Source organism: Bos mutus, chromosome 11 (genome assembly GCF_027580195.1).
Source record: "Bos mutus isolate GX-2022 chromosome 11, NWIPB_WYAK_1.1, whole genome shotgun sequence".
Taxonomy (NCBI): Eukaryota; Metazoa; Chordata; class Mammalia; order Artiodactyla; family Bovidae; genus Bos; species Bos mutus.
Window position 1 is genome coordinate 70349915 of NC_091627.1, and position 17414 is coordinate 70367328.

General features: G+C 38.7%; 1 protein-coding gene across 6 annotated transcripts in view; it reads left to right on the plus strand.

Annotated features, from left to right (window-relative positions):
- Positions 1-6985, plus strand: part of ASB3 (ankyrin repeat and SOCS box containing 3) — a 120246-nt gene extending 113261 nt beyond the window's left edge. For all 6 annotated transcript variants that reach the window (XM_070379592.1, XM_070379589.1, XM_070379591.1 and 3 more), the window contains one exon: positions 5178-6985. In XM_070379592.1, the coding sequence (XP_070235693.1) occupies positions 5178-5383 (206 nt within the window). In that variant the 3' untranslated portion in view covers positions 5384-6985. The remainder of the gene's footprint in view (positions 1-5177) is intronic.
- The last annotated feature ends 10429 nt before the right edge of the window (positions 6986-17414 follow it).

A 17414-nucleotide genomic window follows, 5' to 3' on the forward strand; every position in this document is an offset into this window, starting at 1 on the left:
GCGAAGAGCTGACTCATTTGAAAAGACCCTGATACTGGGAAGGATTGAAGGCAGAAGGAGAAGGGGACAACAGAGGATGAGATGGTTGGATGGCATCACTGACTCAGTGGACATGAGTTTGAGTAAACTTCGGGAGTTGGTAATGGACAGGGATGCCTGGTATGCTGCAGTCTGTGGGGTTGCAGTGAGTTGGACACGACTGAGCAACTGAACTGAACTGAAATATCCACACATTGGAGTTAAGTACTCAAAAGACTTTTCACTAATTGAGTGTGTAGCCAAAACATTTCAATTTCACTAGATTAGAAGATGCTTAGGATTTGTATGATATATTGTACAGTTTACAATTTTTTGATTCGGAGAGGTGTCAATTATGTTCATAGTATAGATGAGACATTATGCCCATTTCATAGAAGAGGAGCTGAAGGTTGAAGCACTTAAATGACTTGTTGAAAGTCACACAACTGGTTAATAATGACTCCTCAACTCCAGCTCAGCTTCCCTGATAGCTCAGTTGGTAAAGAATCTTCCTGCAGTGCAGGAGACCCCAGTTTGATTCCTGGGTTGGGAATATCTGCTGGAGAAGGGATAGGCTACTCACTGCAGTATTTTGGGGCTTCCCTTGTGGCTCAATTGGTAAAGAATCCGTCTGCAATGCGGTATACCTGGGTTTGATTCCTGGGTTGGGAATGTCCCCTGTAGAAGGAAAGGCTACCCACTCCAGTATTCTTGTCTGGAAAATTCCTTGGACTGTACAGTCCATGGGGTCACAAAGAGTTGGACACAATTGAGTGACTTTCACTTTTGCTTCACAACTCCAGCTCAGGGCTTGTTACTGGGTGGTGCCCTTTCCATTCATTCTATTCATTGCTGTTCTGCTGGTCATTCTTTAAGTTTTCATTTCCTGTCCTAATCTATCTCTTATTTATACTCCAGCATCTTTAGGTAGTTTCTTTTTATATTTGTTTAAGTTTTTAGTTGTAGTAAGTGGAAGAGAGAGAGAGACTGTACAAGTAAGTTAAGGAAGACTGAGAACAAAAGGATGGAACCATAAAGACATTATATTAGTGATGAAAATACACATTGTAGTAGATGGCCCAGAAGTTAGATGAATGCATTTGATGTGGAAAACCCTGCAGAGGAACCATAGAAATAAAGTCAAGGCAGATACATCATTTGAATATTGGCATGAGGGCAGGCTAGTGATGAAATGGTTCTGGAAAATATAGGTAATGGGTTTGTATGGTGTATATGTATTGCTGTACTATAGTAAACTTGGCATTAACAAGCATAATAATTTAATTAAGAATTTTGGAGTTTATTTTGATCATTTTAATTTTACTACAATTTCATATAATATGTGGCCTTCTATTTTGATTGTTGTTTGTACATACGACAAAGTTAACAAAATTGAAAACTTCTATGTAGAAATGAATAGGTAAAGGTTGCTTGTCTGCTCATAGATCTGGAAGTAAACTGGGTTTAACATATTAACTTGAAAATGATTGGGTCAGAAAAGTGACCCAAATATAGTGTGGTTTTATACATCATTTTCTAGACTATGATCAGTGCCATAATGTTGGAAAAGAGAGATTTATTTAACAAATCTGATTTTAACAGGTTTTTATGAAAGTTATGTTTTACATACAATTTCTGGGCTTTTCCATATTATAAATTCAAGGCTTGTCTTGATCTTCTCTCACTCTAGTGGCAACACATCTGGAAATACTATGCATCACTAAAACTTTCATAGGAATTCTGCATGCCTTGAAATATTACATATATGATTATACAATTCCCTTAGTATTCACTGGCATATTAAACTAAGATGGCACTGATGAATATATTATTGTCTATGTTAAAATGAATATAGTTCTTACCTTTAACTGTTCATCAGGCCAGTGATCTATTGTGCTCACAAGAGGAAAATCAAAATAGTGCATTAAGAGTAGAATCAGTAACTGGAGTAACTATACTCTTTCCTTTTTAAAATTATTAAATGGAAAGATCTCTTGATATTTATAATAGTTTCAGTGGTTTAGAAGATTAAGTTAAGAGAATTATTTGGGAAGGAAAGTTATGACCAACCTAGATAGCATATTCAAAAGCAGAGACGTTACTTTGCCAGCAAACTTCCATCTAGTCAAGGCTATGGTTTTTCCAGTAGTCATGTATGGATGTGAGAGTTGGACTGTGAAGAAAGCCGAGTGCTGAAGAACTGATGCTTTTGAACTGTGGTGTTGGAGAAGACTCTAGAGAGTCCCTTGGACTGCAAGGAGATCAACCAGTCCATTCTAAAGGAGATCAGCCCTGGGATTTCTTTGGAAGGAGTGATGCTGAAGCTGAGTTTCAGCCAGTACTTTGGCCACCTCATGCGAAGAGTTGACTCATTGGAAAAGACTCTGATGCTGGGACGGATTGGGGGCAGGAGGAGAAGGGGACAACAGAGGATGAGATGGCTGGATGGCATCACCAATTTGATGGACATGAGTTTGAGTGAACTTCAGGAGCTGGTGATGGACAGACAGGGAGGCCTGGCGTGCTGTGATTCATGGGGTCGCAAAGAGTCGGACACGATTGAGCAACTGAACTGAACTGAACTGAACTGATCACCAGTTTAGAAAACCCTAGACATGGGGTGCAATCATTTGAATCTGGTATCAGCTCTGTTGTTTCTGTACAATGTCAACATGGGCAAGTCATATAAGCTTCCCATAATAAATGTGTAAGTGTGAAAATGTTAGTACTTAGTCGTGTCCAACTCTTTGTGACCCCATGAATTGTAGCCCACCAGGCTCCTGTCCATGGACTTCTCTAGGCAAGAATACTGGAGTGGGTAGCCATTCCCTTCTCCAGGGGATCTTCCCAACCCAGGGATGGAACCTGGATCTCCTGCATTGTAGGCAGATTCTTTACCATCTGAGCCAGCAGGAAAGTCCCTAATAAATGTGTACTGGTCCAGTTTGGCTTGATCACAGATGATTAAACTTTCTACACACATATCCGCATAAACAGATGAATGGTTTATTTGGTTGTAAAAGATAGAGCAATAGGGCTCCTGTGATGTAGTCAGATGGCTCTGAAAGGCTTGTCTGCACTACAGGAGACTGTGGGACAGCTAGAGGCACACTCCCTGGTCAGACTGAGGAGTTTGTAAGTCAGTGTAGTCTGTCAAATTGATGAAGCTGGAGAAATATTAAGGATTCCTTAGCTCTGAGCCAGCCGCTCTCCTCCAGGTTGCACAGCCATCCTTTATCTTCCTTTTGGATTTTTAATAGCTATCTACATTAACAAGAATGTGCAGAAAGAAAGGTTTCAGTTTAACCAGGTGCATACTAAACTGTAATATAATATGAGTAGAAATTATCTTAAACAGTCTCACTTTAACTCACGTGCTCTGTAGTCTTACCACATTCTCTGTCAGTTCCTTCTGGCTGTGCCCATGGCATAATCAGTGTTTGCAGTGCTTAGGACATTTTGTCTGTACCAGCCGAGCTGTGGGTGCTTACCAAGAATCAGTTGTGCTCATTTCTGAAACTTTTATTACATTTGTGCATATCCAGTGACATTAGGGCCAACTATTGTTCATGATCTCAGAGGAAGAGAGGGCTTCCTTATGTGTAACAGTTGAACATGGACCACCTACTTGTTGAAGTTGAACCCTACTTACTACTCCTTTGGAAAACTGTTGGGGTTTGCAGTTTGAGCTTGGTTTCCATGTGGTTTCCTGCTGATCACTCCAGTGTTCCCCTTATCTATGTTTTCTTATCTTAGAAGTGAGACTGATTCTTCCTTTAAGTTTACAGATAAGCAGAAAATTTTAAAGAGTATTAAATATGGAAACAGTGGAAGTAAATGTTCTCTATATTGTTGCTGTAGTCTTATTTTTATACTGGGGAATCTATGTGACTCATGCTTTAAGGGAATACTCTTCTTAGACTTTGGTTTTATTTACAAAATAAGATAACTCTGTTGCTTTTCTAATTTGGCATTTTGAAACACTATGACTTGAGTTATCCAAATTCTGAATGAACTAAACTTAAACCAGTAAGCTTAAACTAAAATCTAAGATGATGGACTAACTTCAGTGGTTTGGAAGATATTACTGATGGCAGAGAACTAGCATGTCTCAGGCCCTGTGGGCTATTATTAAAGAACCCTAGACTTGAAGTCAGACCAGTAGGTCTGATATCAGTTGGGCTATTGATTGTACTTGTCTTTGCTGCTCTGATCCGGGCCTGGTAATCTTTGGTTCATTTCACAGGGATTTATAAAAGATTTCTTGCACTTACAAAGGCATTAGGTTTAATTCACATAAAACCAGTATCTGTTTTTAGTACGCCTAGTTTTCATGAACATTAACTTCTTTAGTTAACACTTTTCATCTTAGTAAAACCACTGTCATGTGATTCTTAATTAAGCATATGTGGGTTATCCTTTTAATTGGTTATTAGCTTTTAGCAGCAGGGGTTTTAGCATGTATACATATACATGCATGTTTTGGGGTCATATGCATTTGAGTTTGAATCCTGGTCTACCATGTATTAGATGTTTGGCCTTTGAAAAGTTACTTAAATCTCTTGTTCTCTTGTCTCTATGAGAGCATGCGAATATGTACCTCACAGTAAAGGAAGATAAAAATAGAATGTGTACGGGCATATGGCATAGTAGGCTTTCAGTAAAGGTTCCTTTTCTCTATCAATTTTATAATTTCATTCTATATCATGGATAAAAAGAGCAAAACGAATATAAGCTACATATTTATTCACTTGATGTGGTCCGTCTGGAGACCATTTGCAGCGAGAGTGAGTGGGAAGTAACGTTTGCTACTGTGCCCTTCTATCGTTTCTAAAGTTAGATCACCCATTTCTTAAGTCCCAGCTGGTATTGCCAGATACTTAGAATTTGAACATTAATTCTATATGGTGCTGGGTATTGACTTTGGAATGTGTGGCCAGAAATTGGAGGAAGAAGAACCAGGAAAGTTGTAAAATGAATAAATAAATGGAGTTTATTTTGGTCATCTTGGCTCAAGTAATCTTTCAAAAGTAAGTCTAAGTAACATACCACTTGTTTTTACTAACAGAGGTGAGGGGGGAAAAGGGCATTTACCTTAATGGATTGTTATACTTTCTGGTTCAACATTTTTATCTTTCTTTTTACGTTTGTTTCTCCAGCCTCTGTTCCATCCCTGACCCACCTTTGTCGTTTGGAAATTTGGTCCCATCTAAAACTAGAACACCTACAGTCTGATGGCTTTATCCGTCAATTGCCTCTTCCCAGAAGCCTACATGATTATTTGCTCTATGCAGAGGTTTTGAGGATGAATGAAGTTCCAGAACTGGCAGTTTTTCAAGATGGAGAAATCAGTGAAACCACTTAACACAGTTTTTGTCTTACTCTGAAAACCACCAAGATAAGGAGCCATGGAGTACAAATTCTTCACAATTTTATGGTCACAAAAGATGATTTTTGTTTGTGTGGTTGGTTAGGCTTTAGAGGGCAGTGGTTTAATGGAAATATTTACAACTAGGCTACCTGGTAAAAAAAAAAAGTGTTGTAAACATCATGTAAGTTACTTTATTGCAGTTTTATCATCAGTACTCTTTATGTTGTAATATTCATTTACCTAACCATTTTCCGCTTTATTCTGTTAATGAACTGTGAATGCTGCTTCTAGTGCTAAACATGGCCTATTTCCACCTATGATTCTGTGTTTACCTAGGGCTAGAGCTTAGAAGAAAAGGCATAAGTCTTCACTGGAAGTATACACACAGTGAAGTTGAGTATCTCTTATGTTTATAAAAGAACTGTATTATATTCTGTTCTCATCTCTTAATTTATTTGAAATTCATTGGCTTTTCACAGGTAAACTCAGGGGAGAATTCTTTTTTTAAAGACTATAGAAAATAAATCATTTTGCTGTTTTTTTTTTTCCCCCAGTTCTTTGATATTCTTTTTGGCTAAAAAGAGATTCCTCTTTCTGCAAAGGCAAGAACAGACTTAAATTCAAAGACATGTTGAAAAAAATTAGATCGATATTGAGATAAATGTATATTTTACCACATTTACTTAGTATTAATTAGGAGACTGGGAGAGACATTTCTGTGGTATCTTTTTTAAAGAAAGAAAGGTATGTATTTCTGAGTTGCTCACGATCAGATGAAACATTGCAGGTCCATTCAGTCTCCAGATCAGAGGGCAGCTTTAATCTTATGAAGCAGTGGTTGCTAGTTCTGTTAATGTTATAGTGTGTTTCCTTTTTACTATCTGGGTACGTTATCAAATAGTCCATGAAATTTAAACCTTAGAGACCAGGTTAATGAGATACTACCTCATTGGTTTTACACTTGTTTGCTAGGAATCTAGAGTCAGAGAGGACTGAATATTGTATCAAGTGAGCTATGATAAGAGGCTGTGGGCATTTGTCTTGAGAGAAAGGTTAGGAAAGCATACTGTCATGTTAGACAACTAGAGATGGGGTCCAAGGGAAGGCAAGTATTCTATCCTATTTGGATTCTGTGACTTAAGATAGATGGGAGTAGGTCAGTCAGATTCATCTCTGATAGACTTTTGCTATTTGATAAAAGCAGTGATGATGGCATACCAAATGATGGAGACATTAAGGTCCAGAAGGATAACTAAATTCAGCTTAGATTGGAACTGCAGTTGCTGCCTGTGGGGTGGAAATAGAGTTTGAAGTGGGTATACATGCAGAAATAAGGGTGTATAGGGAAGAAAGAGGTGGAAATTCTAATAGTAAATTCTAAAAAAAAAGTGTGTACTATGTAGTATTTTTTAAATGTCTGTATCTTTATTTTTTTTAAACCCTAATAGTCTCTGCTTTTAACATAATCAGTTTTTTGTTAGGGTCCAGTGTACATAGAATGTTTATCTTGAATCTTTTCATGGTTTTTGGGTGAAATCTTTTCATATGTTTTTGTGTATGTTTAAATATGTAATAAATTCAACTGTTCATAACTTATCATTGAGCTCTTATTCTTAAAAACTTAAAAATATTTCAGATACATTAAGACCCTTAGTATTTAAAGTATAAATGATTTTATTTATTGTATGCAATATCTTTCTTTTAGGCTATTTTATAATACATAAATATTATTTTTATGACTAATAGCAAGGACTCAGTAAGAAATCCAATCCAGAAGTATCTAAAAGTAAGTAAATTACACTAACAACTTCTGATCAAAATGATATATCCAGGTAGTGTGAACTTGAAGCTCTGCCCTACATGTACCATGGTGCTTTAGTATTCTTAAAGTCTCAGTGAGCCTGATGAAGAACTCCATACAGTGGTTTTCTAATGGTGGTACATAGTATCAGAGCAGGACACAAATTGGTTTTAATAACAGTTGTCAAGAGTTTATCCTGCATTGATTTGATGTTGTCCCTTAAGTGCATTTCCTGCTCAACATTCCTGTCATAGGACATCTTTCTGTGATGATTTCGTATAATAATGGTAATCTGGACATCACATTTTCTTAAGTAAACTTTTTATTGACATTTAACACATATAAGAAAAGTATACATATCATAAGTATACAAACTGACCCTTGAACAACATGGGAGTTAATGGACTCCTACCCTCTACAGAGTTGAAAATCTGCTTATGACTTGCAGTCAGCTGTCTATATCTCTGAATTCAATTATGGATCTAATCAAGTATGGTAGTTTGGATTGCAGATTGTGTAGTATTGTAGTGTCACTGTTGAAAAAAGTCTGTGTATAAGTAAACCTGCACCAGCTCAAACATGTTGAAGGGTCTACTATATTTTTACAAAATGAAAATGTCTGTGCAATCAGTATGCAGTTCAAGAAACAGAACATTATTAGCATGCTAGAAATTCCTTTTGTGGCCCTTTTAGTCTCTGTGTTCTTGCCAGAAAGGTAACCACTCTTCTGGGGTTTAGCACCAACAATCTGTTTTTCCTGGAATCATCCACTATGCCCTCTTCAGTTTCCTCCTACTTTTGTGTGCATTTTCCAATTCATTTATGTTATCATGTATAATAATAGTCATTGTACATCATTTCTTTGTTTCCCTCTCCCTTTTGCCCATGTAGCAAGTGTCTTGATATGCAGCTTTCTGCATCCCAGATCAGTTACCTACCTCCATGTCCCATGACCACTTGTGACATTGATAATATGTTACATGATCAGTTGATATCTCAAACTTTGGATCTGTTCTCACCTAAGTTTATCTGTAAACCTGTATGAAAATTGTAATACTTCATAGATCTTCAGGTATAGTCTCAGGTACAGTTTCAAGACCTCTGAGTATTTTTGATTGGTTATTCTAAAATTCTACTATAATTGTGTTGGGCCTCAAAAGCTTATAAATAATAACTGTGATAAGAGTGTAAATAACTGTGTCTTCTGAAACAGTGGACTTGGTTCCGTCAGCATGAGGTCTAGAAAGAAGTCGAAAAAATCTGTCTAAAAGTTTGTCTTTCATTTTTTATGCTCCTCTTTATTCTTGGAGACCTTCATGGATCACAGCCTTGTCTTGGTGAAGGGGCTTTTGTAACTCAATGAGGCTATGAGCCATGCTATGTAGGACCACCCAAAATAGATGGGTCATAGTGAAGAATTCTGACAAAATGTGATCCGCCGGAGGAGAGAATGGCAATCCACTCCAGTGTTCCTGCCTGGAGAACCTCATGAACAGTATAAAAAGGCAAAAAGATGTGTGATACTGGAAGATAAGGCCCCTCAGGTCAGAACGTGTCTAGTATGCTCTTGGGGGAAGAGTGGAGGGCAATTTCAAATAGCTCCAGAAAGAATGTAGCAACGGGGCCAAAGTGAAAACAACTTTCAATTGTGGATCTGTCTGATGGTGAAAGTAAAGTCCAGTGCTGTAAAGAAGAATATTGCAAAGGAACCTGGAATGAATCAAAGTAAATTAGACATGGTCAAGCAGGAAATGGCAAGATCGAACATCAATATCTTAGGGATCAGTGAACTAAGATGGATGGAAATGGGTGAGTTTAATTTAGACTACTGTGGGCAAGAATCTCTTAGAAGAAATGGAGTAGCCCTCATGGTCAATGGAAGAGCCTGAAATGCAGTACTTGGGTGTAGCCTCAAAAATGACGGAATGATCTCAGTTTGTTTCCAAGGCAAACCATTCAGCATCAAAGTAATCCAAGTCTATGCCCCAACCACTAATGCTGAAGAAGCTGAAGTTGACCAGTTCTGTGAGGACCTACAACACATTCTAGAACTAATACCCAAAAAAGATGCCCTTTTCATCAAAGGGGGTTGGAATGCAAAAGTAGGAAGTCAAGAGATAACTGAATAACAGGCAAGTTTGGCCTTGGAGTACAAAGTGAAGCAGGGCAAAGGCTAACAGTTTTGTCAAGAGAACACATTGGTAATAGCAAACACCCCTTTTCCAGAAACCCAAGAGATGACTCTACACATGGACATTTCTAAATGGTCAATAATGAAATTATATTGATTGTGTTCTTTGCAACTGACTCATTTGAAAAGACCCTGATGCTGGGAATGATTGAAGGTGGAGAAGAAGGGGACGACAGAGGATGAGACAGTTGGATGGCATCATCGACTCAATGGACATGAGTTTAAGTAAACTCTTGGAGTTGGTGATGGACAAGGGAGGCTTGGCATGCTGCAGTCCATGGGATCGCAAAGAGTTGGACATGACTGAGCAACTGAACTGAACTGATGGGACCAGGTGCCATGATCTTAGTTTTCTGAATGTTGAATTTTTTAAGTTGCCATTATCTTCCTTACTTCCACCATAGTTTGGCCTCAGGTCAAGCAACAGGAACCAGAGATCAAATTGCCAACATCTGTTGGATCATCGAAAAAGCAAGAGAGTTCCAGAAAAACATCTGCTTTGTTGACTATGCCAAAGCCTTTGACTGTGTTGATCACAATAAACTGGAAAATTCTGAAAGAGATGGGAATACCAGACCACCTGACCTGCCTCTTGAGAAATCTGTATGCAGTTGAGGAAGCAACAGTTAGAATTGGACATGGAACAACAGCCTGGTTCCAAATAGGAAAAGGAGTACGTGAAGGCTGTATATTGTCACCATGCTTATTTAATTTCTCTGCAGAGTACATCATGAGAAACTCTGGCCTGGATGAAACACAAGCTAGAATTAAGATTGCTGGAGAAATGTTAATAACCTCAGATATGCAGATGACACCAGCCTTATAGCAGAAAGTGAAGAAGAACTAAAGAGCCTATTGATGAAAGTGAAAGAGGAGAGTGAAAAGGTTGGCTTAAAGCTCAACATTCAGAAAACTAAGATCATGGCATCTGGTCCCATCAATTCATGGCAAATAGATATGTAAACAGTGACAGACTATTTTTGGGGGCTCTGAAATCACTGCACATGGTGACTGCAGCCATGAAATTAAAAGATGCTTACTCCTTGGAAGGAAAGTTATGACCAACGTAGACAGCATATTAAAAAGCATCTAGTCAAGGCTATGGTTTTTCCAGTAGTCATATATGGATGTGTGAGTTGGAGTATAAAGAAAGCTGAGCGCCGAAGAATTGATGCTTTTGAACTGTGGTGTTGAAGAAGACTCTTGAGAGTCCCTTGGACTGCAAGGAGATCTAACCAGTCCATCCTAAAGGAGATCAGTCCTGGGTGTTCATTGGAAGGACTAATGTTGAAGCTGAAACTCCAGTACTTTGGCCACCTGATGCGAAGAGCTGACTCATTTGAAAAGACCCTGATGCTGGGAAAGATTGAGGGCGGGAGGAGAAGGGGATGACAGAAGATGAGATAGTTGGATTGTATCACTGACTCAGTGGACATGAGCTTGAGTAGGCTCCATGAGTTGGTGATGGACAGGGAGGCCTGGCGTGCTGCAGTCCATGGGGTTGCAAAGAGTTGGACACTGAGAAGCAACAGGGAGGGAACACAGCCCTGCCCATCAAAGAAAATTGGATTAAAGATTTACTGAACAGGGCCCTGCCCATCAGAACAAGACCCAGTTTCCTCCCTCAAGACAGTGTGTCCCATCAGGAAGTTTCCATAGCCTTTTATCCTTCTCCATCAGAGGGCGGACAGAATGAAAGCCACAACCACAGAAAACTAACCAAACTGATCACATGGACCACAGCCTTGTCTAGCTCAATGAAACTATGAGCCATGCCGTGTAGGACCACCCAATATGGATGGGTCATGGCGGAGAGTTCTGACAAAACGTGGTCCACCGGAGAAGGGAATGGCAAACCACTTCGGTATTCTTGCTTTGAGAACCCCACGAACAGTATGAAAAGGTAAAAAGGTATGACACTGAAAGATGAACTCCCCAGGTCGGCAGGTGCCCAATATGCTACTGGAGATCAGTGGAGAAATAACCCCAGAAAGAATGAAGAGATGGAGCCAAAGCAAAAACAACACCCATTTGTGGATGTGACAGGTGATGGAAGTAAACTCTGATGCTATAAAGAGCAATAGTGCATAGGAACTTTGAATGTTAGGTCCATGAATCAAGGCAAATTGCAAGTTGTTAAACAGGAGATGGCAAGAGTGAACATTGATGTTTTAGAAATCAGTGAGCTAAAATGGACTGTAGTGGGTGAATTTAACTCAGATGACCATCATATCTACTCCTGATGGCAAGAATCCCTTAGAAGAAATGGAGTAGCTATCATAGTCAGCTGAGCAGGATAAAAACATTCTTTTTTAAAAATTCTGTATCATTTGCATTAAGTGAGCAACGCAAACAAATGAAAACTGCTGAATGGGCAAAGACTAGAGCTCTCTTCAAGAAAATTGGAGATACCGGGGAACATTTCATGCAAAGTTGGGTGTGATAAAGGACAGAAATGGTAAGGACCTAACAGAGGCAGAAGAGATTAAGAAAAGGTGGCAATAACAGAAGAACTATATAATAAAGACTCAGATAACCAGATGGTGTGGTCACTTATCTAGAGCCAGACATCCTGAAGTGTGATGTCAAGTGGGCCTTAGGATGCATTACTTCGGACAAAGCTAGTGGAACTGATGGAATTCCTGCTGAACTCTTTCAAATCCTAAAAGATGTTGCTGTTAAAGTGCTGCACTCAATATGCCACCAAATTTGGAAAATTCAGCAGTGGCCACAGGACTGGAAAAGTTCAATTTTCATTCCAGTCCCAAGGAAGGGCAATGCCCCACCAAAGGGCAATGCCAACGAATGTTCAAGTGAAGTGAAAGTTGCTCAGTTGTGTCTGACTCTTGCCACCCCATGGACTATACAGTCCGTGGAATTCTCTAGGCCAGAATACTGAAGTGGGTAGCCTTTCCCTTCTCCAGGGGATCTTCTCAACCCAGGGATTGAACTCAAAGCTCCCACATTGCAGGTGGATTCTTTACTAGCTGAGCCACAAGGGAAGCCCAAGTGGATCACAACAAACTGGAAAGTTCTTAAAGAGATGGGAGTACTAGACCACCTAACCTGTCTCCTGAGAAACTTGTATGCAGGTGTAAAAGCACAGTTAGAATTTGACATGGGACAATGGACTGGTTCAAAACTGGGAAAGGACTATGACAAGGCTGTATATTGTCATCCTGCTTATTTAACTCATATGCAGAGTACATCATGTGAAAAGTTGAGTTGGATGCATCCCAAGCTAGAATTAAGATTGCTGTGAAATATCAATAACCTCGGATATGTAGATGGTATCACTCTAATGGTAAAACTAAGGAGGAACTAGGGCTTCTCGGTTGGTTCAGATGGTAAAGAATCCTCCTGCATTGTGGGAGACCTACGTTCGATCCCTGGGTTGGGAAAATCCTTTGGAGGAGGGCATGGCAACCCACTCCAGTATTCTTGCCTGCAGAATCCCCATGGACATTGGAGCATGACGAGCTACAGTCTGTGGGGTTGCAAAGAGTGGGACATGACTGAGCGACTAAGCACAGCATAGCAAAGAGGAACTAAAGAGCTTCTGGATGAGGGTGAAAGAGGAGAGTGAAGAAGCTAGCTTGAAACTCAACATTTAAAAAATTAAGATCATGACATCGGGTTCCGTCACTTCATGGAAAATAGAAGGTGAAAAAGTGGGAGCAGGGACATATTTTCTTTCCTTGGGCTTCAAAAATCACTGCAGACAGTGACTACAGCCCTGAAATTAAAAGATCCTTGCTCCTTGGAAGGAAAGCTATGAGAAACCTAGACAGCATATTAAAAAGCAGAGACATCGCTGTGCTGACCGAGATTCACATAGTCAAAGCTGTGGTTTTTCCAGTAGTCATATATGGATGTGAGAGTTGGACCATCAAGAAGGCTGAGTGCCAAAGAATTGGTGCTTTTGAACTGTGGTGCTGGAGAAAACTCTTGAAGGCTTTGGACAGCAGAGAGGTCAAACCAGTCAATTCTAAAGGAAGTCAACCCTGAATATTCATTGGAAGGACTTTAGCTAAGGCTGAAGCTTCAATACGGTGGTCACCTGATGGGATGAGCTGACTCATCGGAAGACCCTGATGCTAGGAAGGATTGTAGGCAGCAGGAGAGGGGAGTCGGCGAGGATGAGATGGTTAGATAGCGTCACTGAGTCAATGGATATGAATTTGAGCACGCTCCAGGAGATAATAGTGGAGGACAGAGGAGCCTGGCATGCTGCAGTCCATGCGGTTGCCAAGAGTCAGACACTACTTAGCAACTGAACAGCAACAACTATATTGTTGGAGGTATATTCGCCTAATTATATTTCTTGTTTGGTCATAGAAATATTTGTTTGAAGAAGCACTTTCAGTTTGATTATTATCTTAGTACTAGCAGGTCTATAGTACTGTTGTGGAAAGATTTTAAATGATGTGAATGGTTAGGTAAAAGGCTAGTGTCAAGTTTCTAGCAATATAGCCATTTTCAGTTGTGTGATTGAGTGTTTTAGATCTAACTCTTAGAATAACCAGTAAAATGTCACACTGGCTTCCATTTTCATTGGTTCATCTTCAATTAAAGTAAATGGAACCTCACCCTGCTCGCTTATCCAAATACTCAATTTAAAAAGGATCTCTAACCCAAAGGGATCTCTAAAACTTTATCTTTGACCCTTTGGTACTATTAATTCCCCTGAATTTCCTGTGCCAGAGCACTTGCCTCCTCCTTTCGCTCTTACCCCAAGCAGCCACATAACTGAGGTGTCAAGATTATGTGTAAGTGAGAGTCCAAACCAGTAAATGCAATATCCATTACTCTGTGTGACCTGGATACTTATTTGAAAGATAAACTAGAGTGAGTGTCCCTGCATCAGGAAAGGAGTGCTAAGTACAGTGAACTAGAGCTATATAGAGCTAATACCAGATGTCTGAGTTTACACCTACATATTCTCCCTAGAAAGTGGTGTTTATGACTTCAGGTAAATAGGGCCCATGCTTGAAGGCTTAGAGACTGTCATAATAGTATATGAACATGCTTGGTATTTTTCTCTTTATCCTTTTTCATTTTTTAATAAAACATCTAAGGAAAATTTAATATTCCTGTGTGCAACTTTGGAGTTTTTTTGTTTTGCTTTCTCTTGCATTTAGAGATGGAAGAGGCTCCATTTAGAGACGGAAGAGAAAGCCTCGTTTCTTTTTGAGGCTACTATTCATCTGTATATTATTATTGTTGTTAATTAAATGACAAGTGGTCATTGAATCATAATACCTGGAAATAAGTAAACTTGTTTTCTTTTTTGTTGGAGTTAATAAAAACCTGTGGCTTTCATGAGACAGGGAACTGATTATGCTTAGTATTTTTGTTACATGTTGGTAGGAAAATGTATGTATGGCCTTGTTTGTAACGACATGTCAGTGTTTACACTGAGAGGAAGCCAGTCTGAATTATATTTTTTATAGAAACATACTTCAGGCACAGATTTTAAGTACGTATTTTCTGCAGTTGCTTTAGTGAATAAAACATTTTGAGTAAAGGGTATCTGTTAACCTGTCCCTTTGCTAATGTGTCTTTTAAAATTTCTCAAATAGCCATAAGAATAATAGCATTTTAACTGTTGCATTTTAAAAGGAAAAAATTATTAAAACTCAGGAAGAAAAGGGAAGAAGGGAGATGGAGCTGTAGTCCTATAATCCAAACTTAGTATTTCTATTGTATGTTGTAATATTTTCTTTCCCTTACATTTATAAAAATCTGTATAAAACTTTGAGGACAGTTTTTGTTTTTTCATAGTTAAAATCAGTCTCACCTTTACCATTTTGTACCTTTTTCTATATTGTTACTGATACCTGTAGCCAGGCTCAAGCCATGACTTATTACAAATTCTGAGTTGGTAGGAAAGAAAAATAATGAGGCATTTCTGACTTGATTTCTTTCTTAAGACAGCTGCATAAAGCAAACAACCCTTTCCTCTTTGTGTGAGAAGAAAAAGAATGGAGGTGAGAGCTTTGTGAACTGTGCTAGTCATCTGGTCCAGCCCAGGATAGTTATGTGATTGCATAGCCTTTGCAGTACTCTGTTATAACTATGTACAGTGTGTTTTTAAGGATGGAATTTGAAATACCATTGTTGCAGTAAAAATTAGTGTCTGCATGATTTTTCTGTCTCTTGGCTTCTTTCTCATGCATATCACTAATAGATAAAGCAGAACAGGTGGTAATTGCCATTGGCGCACTGTGACTTGTGAATAGCATCTGTTTATGTCTCTTTTACCATCAAATGGTTAGCATAACCTTCTCTTCACTACTTTTCTATGTGGATGATAAAAGTCTTATCATGAGTCATTATAAGGTGCTAATTACCACTCTTTTTCTAATATGATGGAATAGGTGAAGAAGAAAGTCTGTCTGGTCTCTAAATATGACTATGATTTGAATCAAACCATTAAACAGAAGTCTTAATACTTTTGAGGTTATTTTGGAATATTGGATCAAGTAATATGTGCCAAAGATATCAATTGCCTGCCAGAGTAGTTCCATAAATAGATGCATTCGTTAGTAACATGCAATCTAAATTTAGATTTTGACACGTCAAAATTATTTATTTTAGACAATAAAACATTCAAATCCTTATGGTCATCTAGCTTATAATTACTTCATTTTATTCAGCCCACTCTTGAATGTCTTAGTGTCATGTTTGTTTATGTGTGCTGCTGTAAGTGCACACCTTTTTATTTATTATGAAAAGTTCAAAGCATATGAAAAAAATAAGTATATAATGAGCTTCCATGTTCCCATCACCCAGCTTTCATAATTATCACCTCATGGCCACTCTTTGCTTTCCCCCACCAGTTCCCTTTCTTCCATATCCATTTTGAAATGAATTGCAGACATAACATTGGTAAATATATTAGTATATATCCTTAGAAGTCAGATTCCCTTCTAAAAAGCATAATGATAATACCATCATTATACCAACTTAAAAATGAATAATTTCTTAATATCAAATATCCAGTTAGTATTTGCATGTTTTTAATTGATTGATAGCTTTTTAAATGGTTTTCTTAAATCCAGATCCAAAAATATCACTGTGATGTGATTTTTTTCTTTGAAATTTTTTGGTTGAAAATACTAGGTTGTTTTCTTACAGAGTTTCCCATGGTTGACATTTTGCTGATTGCTTACTCATACTGTCATTTAACATATTCTCTGGTTTTTTCTTGTCTTAGTTATATATTCCTGTGTAATAAATTGCCTCAAATTTAGCAGCTAAAATAATAATTAACTTTGTAACTTATTTTATACATAGTAGTTTGTACCTTTTTATCCCCTACCACTATCATGCCCTTCTCCTCTTCCCTCTTCCAACCTGTAACCACTAGTTTGCTCAGTAGTGGTTTATTCACTGTATCTGTACGTCTTTCTGTTATATTCATTCATTTCATTTTTTTAGATTCTGCATATAAGTGATAACATACAGTATTTGACTTCACTAAGCATAATACAGTCCAGGTCCATCTATGTTATTGCAGATAGCAAAACAAAACCTTGTGTGCACCAGGAACCAAGGATCCCATGAGACTGAGCCAGACCTGCCTTTGAGTGTTTGAGTGTCTCCTGCAGAGGCACAGGTCAGCAGTGGTCTGCCACTGGGATAGGGGCTCTGGGTGCAACAGACCAGAACAGGCGTGGCATGTGGCATCAGTCCTCTTGGAGGACGTCACCATTATCTCACCATAGAGCCACTGAGCAGAGTACCCGCAAACTGGAAAACAATTATACCAAAGTTCTCACATTGTTGGGAAAGTTATAGGGCCTGCAACAGGTTTCCAAACCTGGGGATCTGGCAAAGGAACTGAGAACCCCCCCAGGGAATTTGACTTTGAGATCCAGTGGGATATGATTACAGAACTTCCACAGGACTGGGGAAACAGAATGTTGGAGGGCACAAAGAAAATCTTGGGCACATCATGACCCAGGAGAAAGGAGCAGTAACCCCAAAAGAGATTGAGCCAGGCTTGTCTGTTAGTGTTCAGGAGTCTC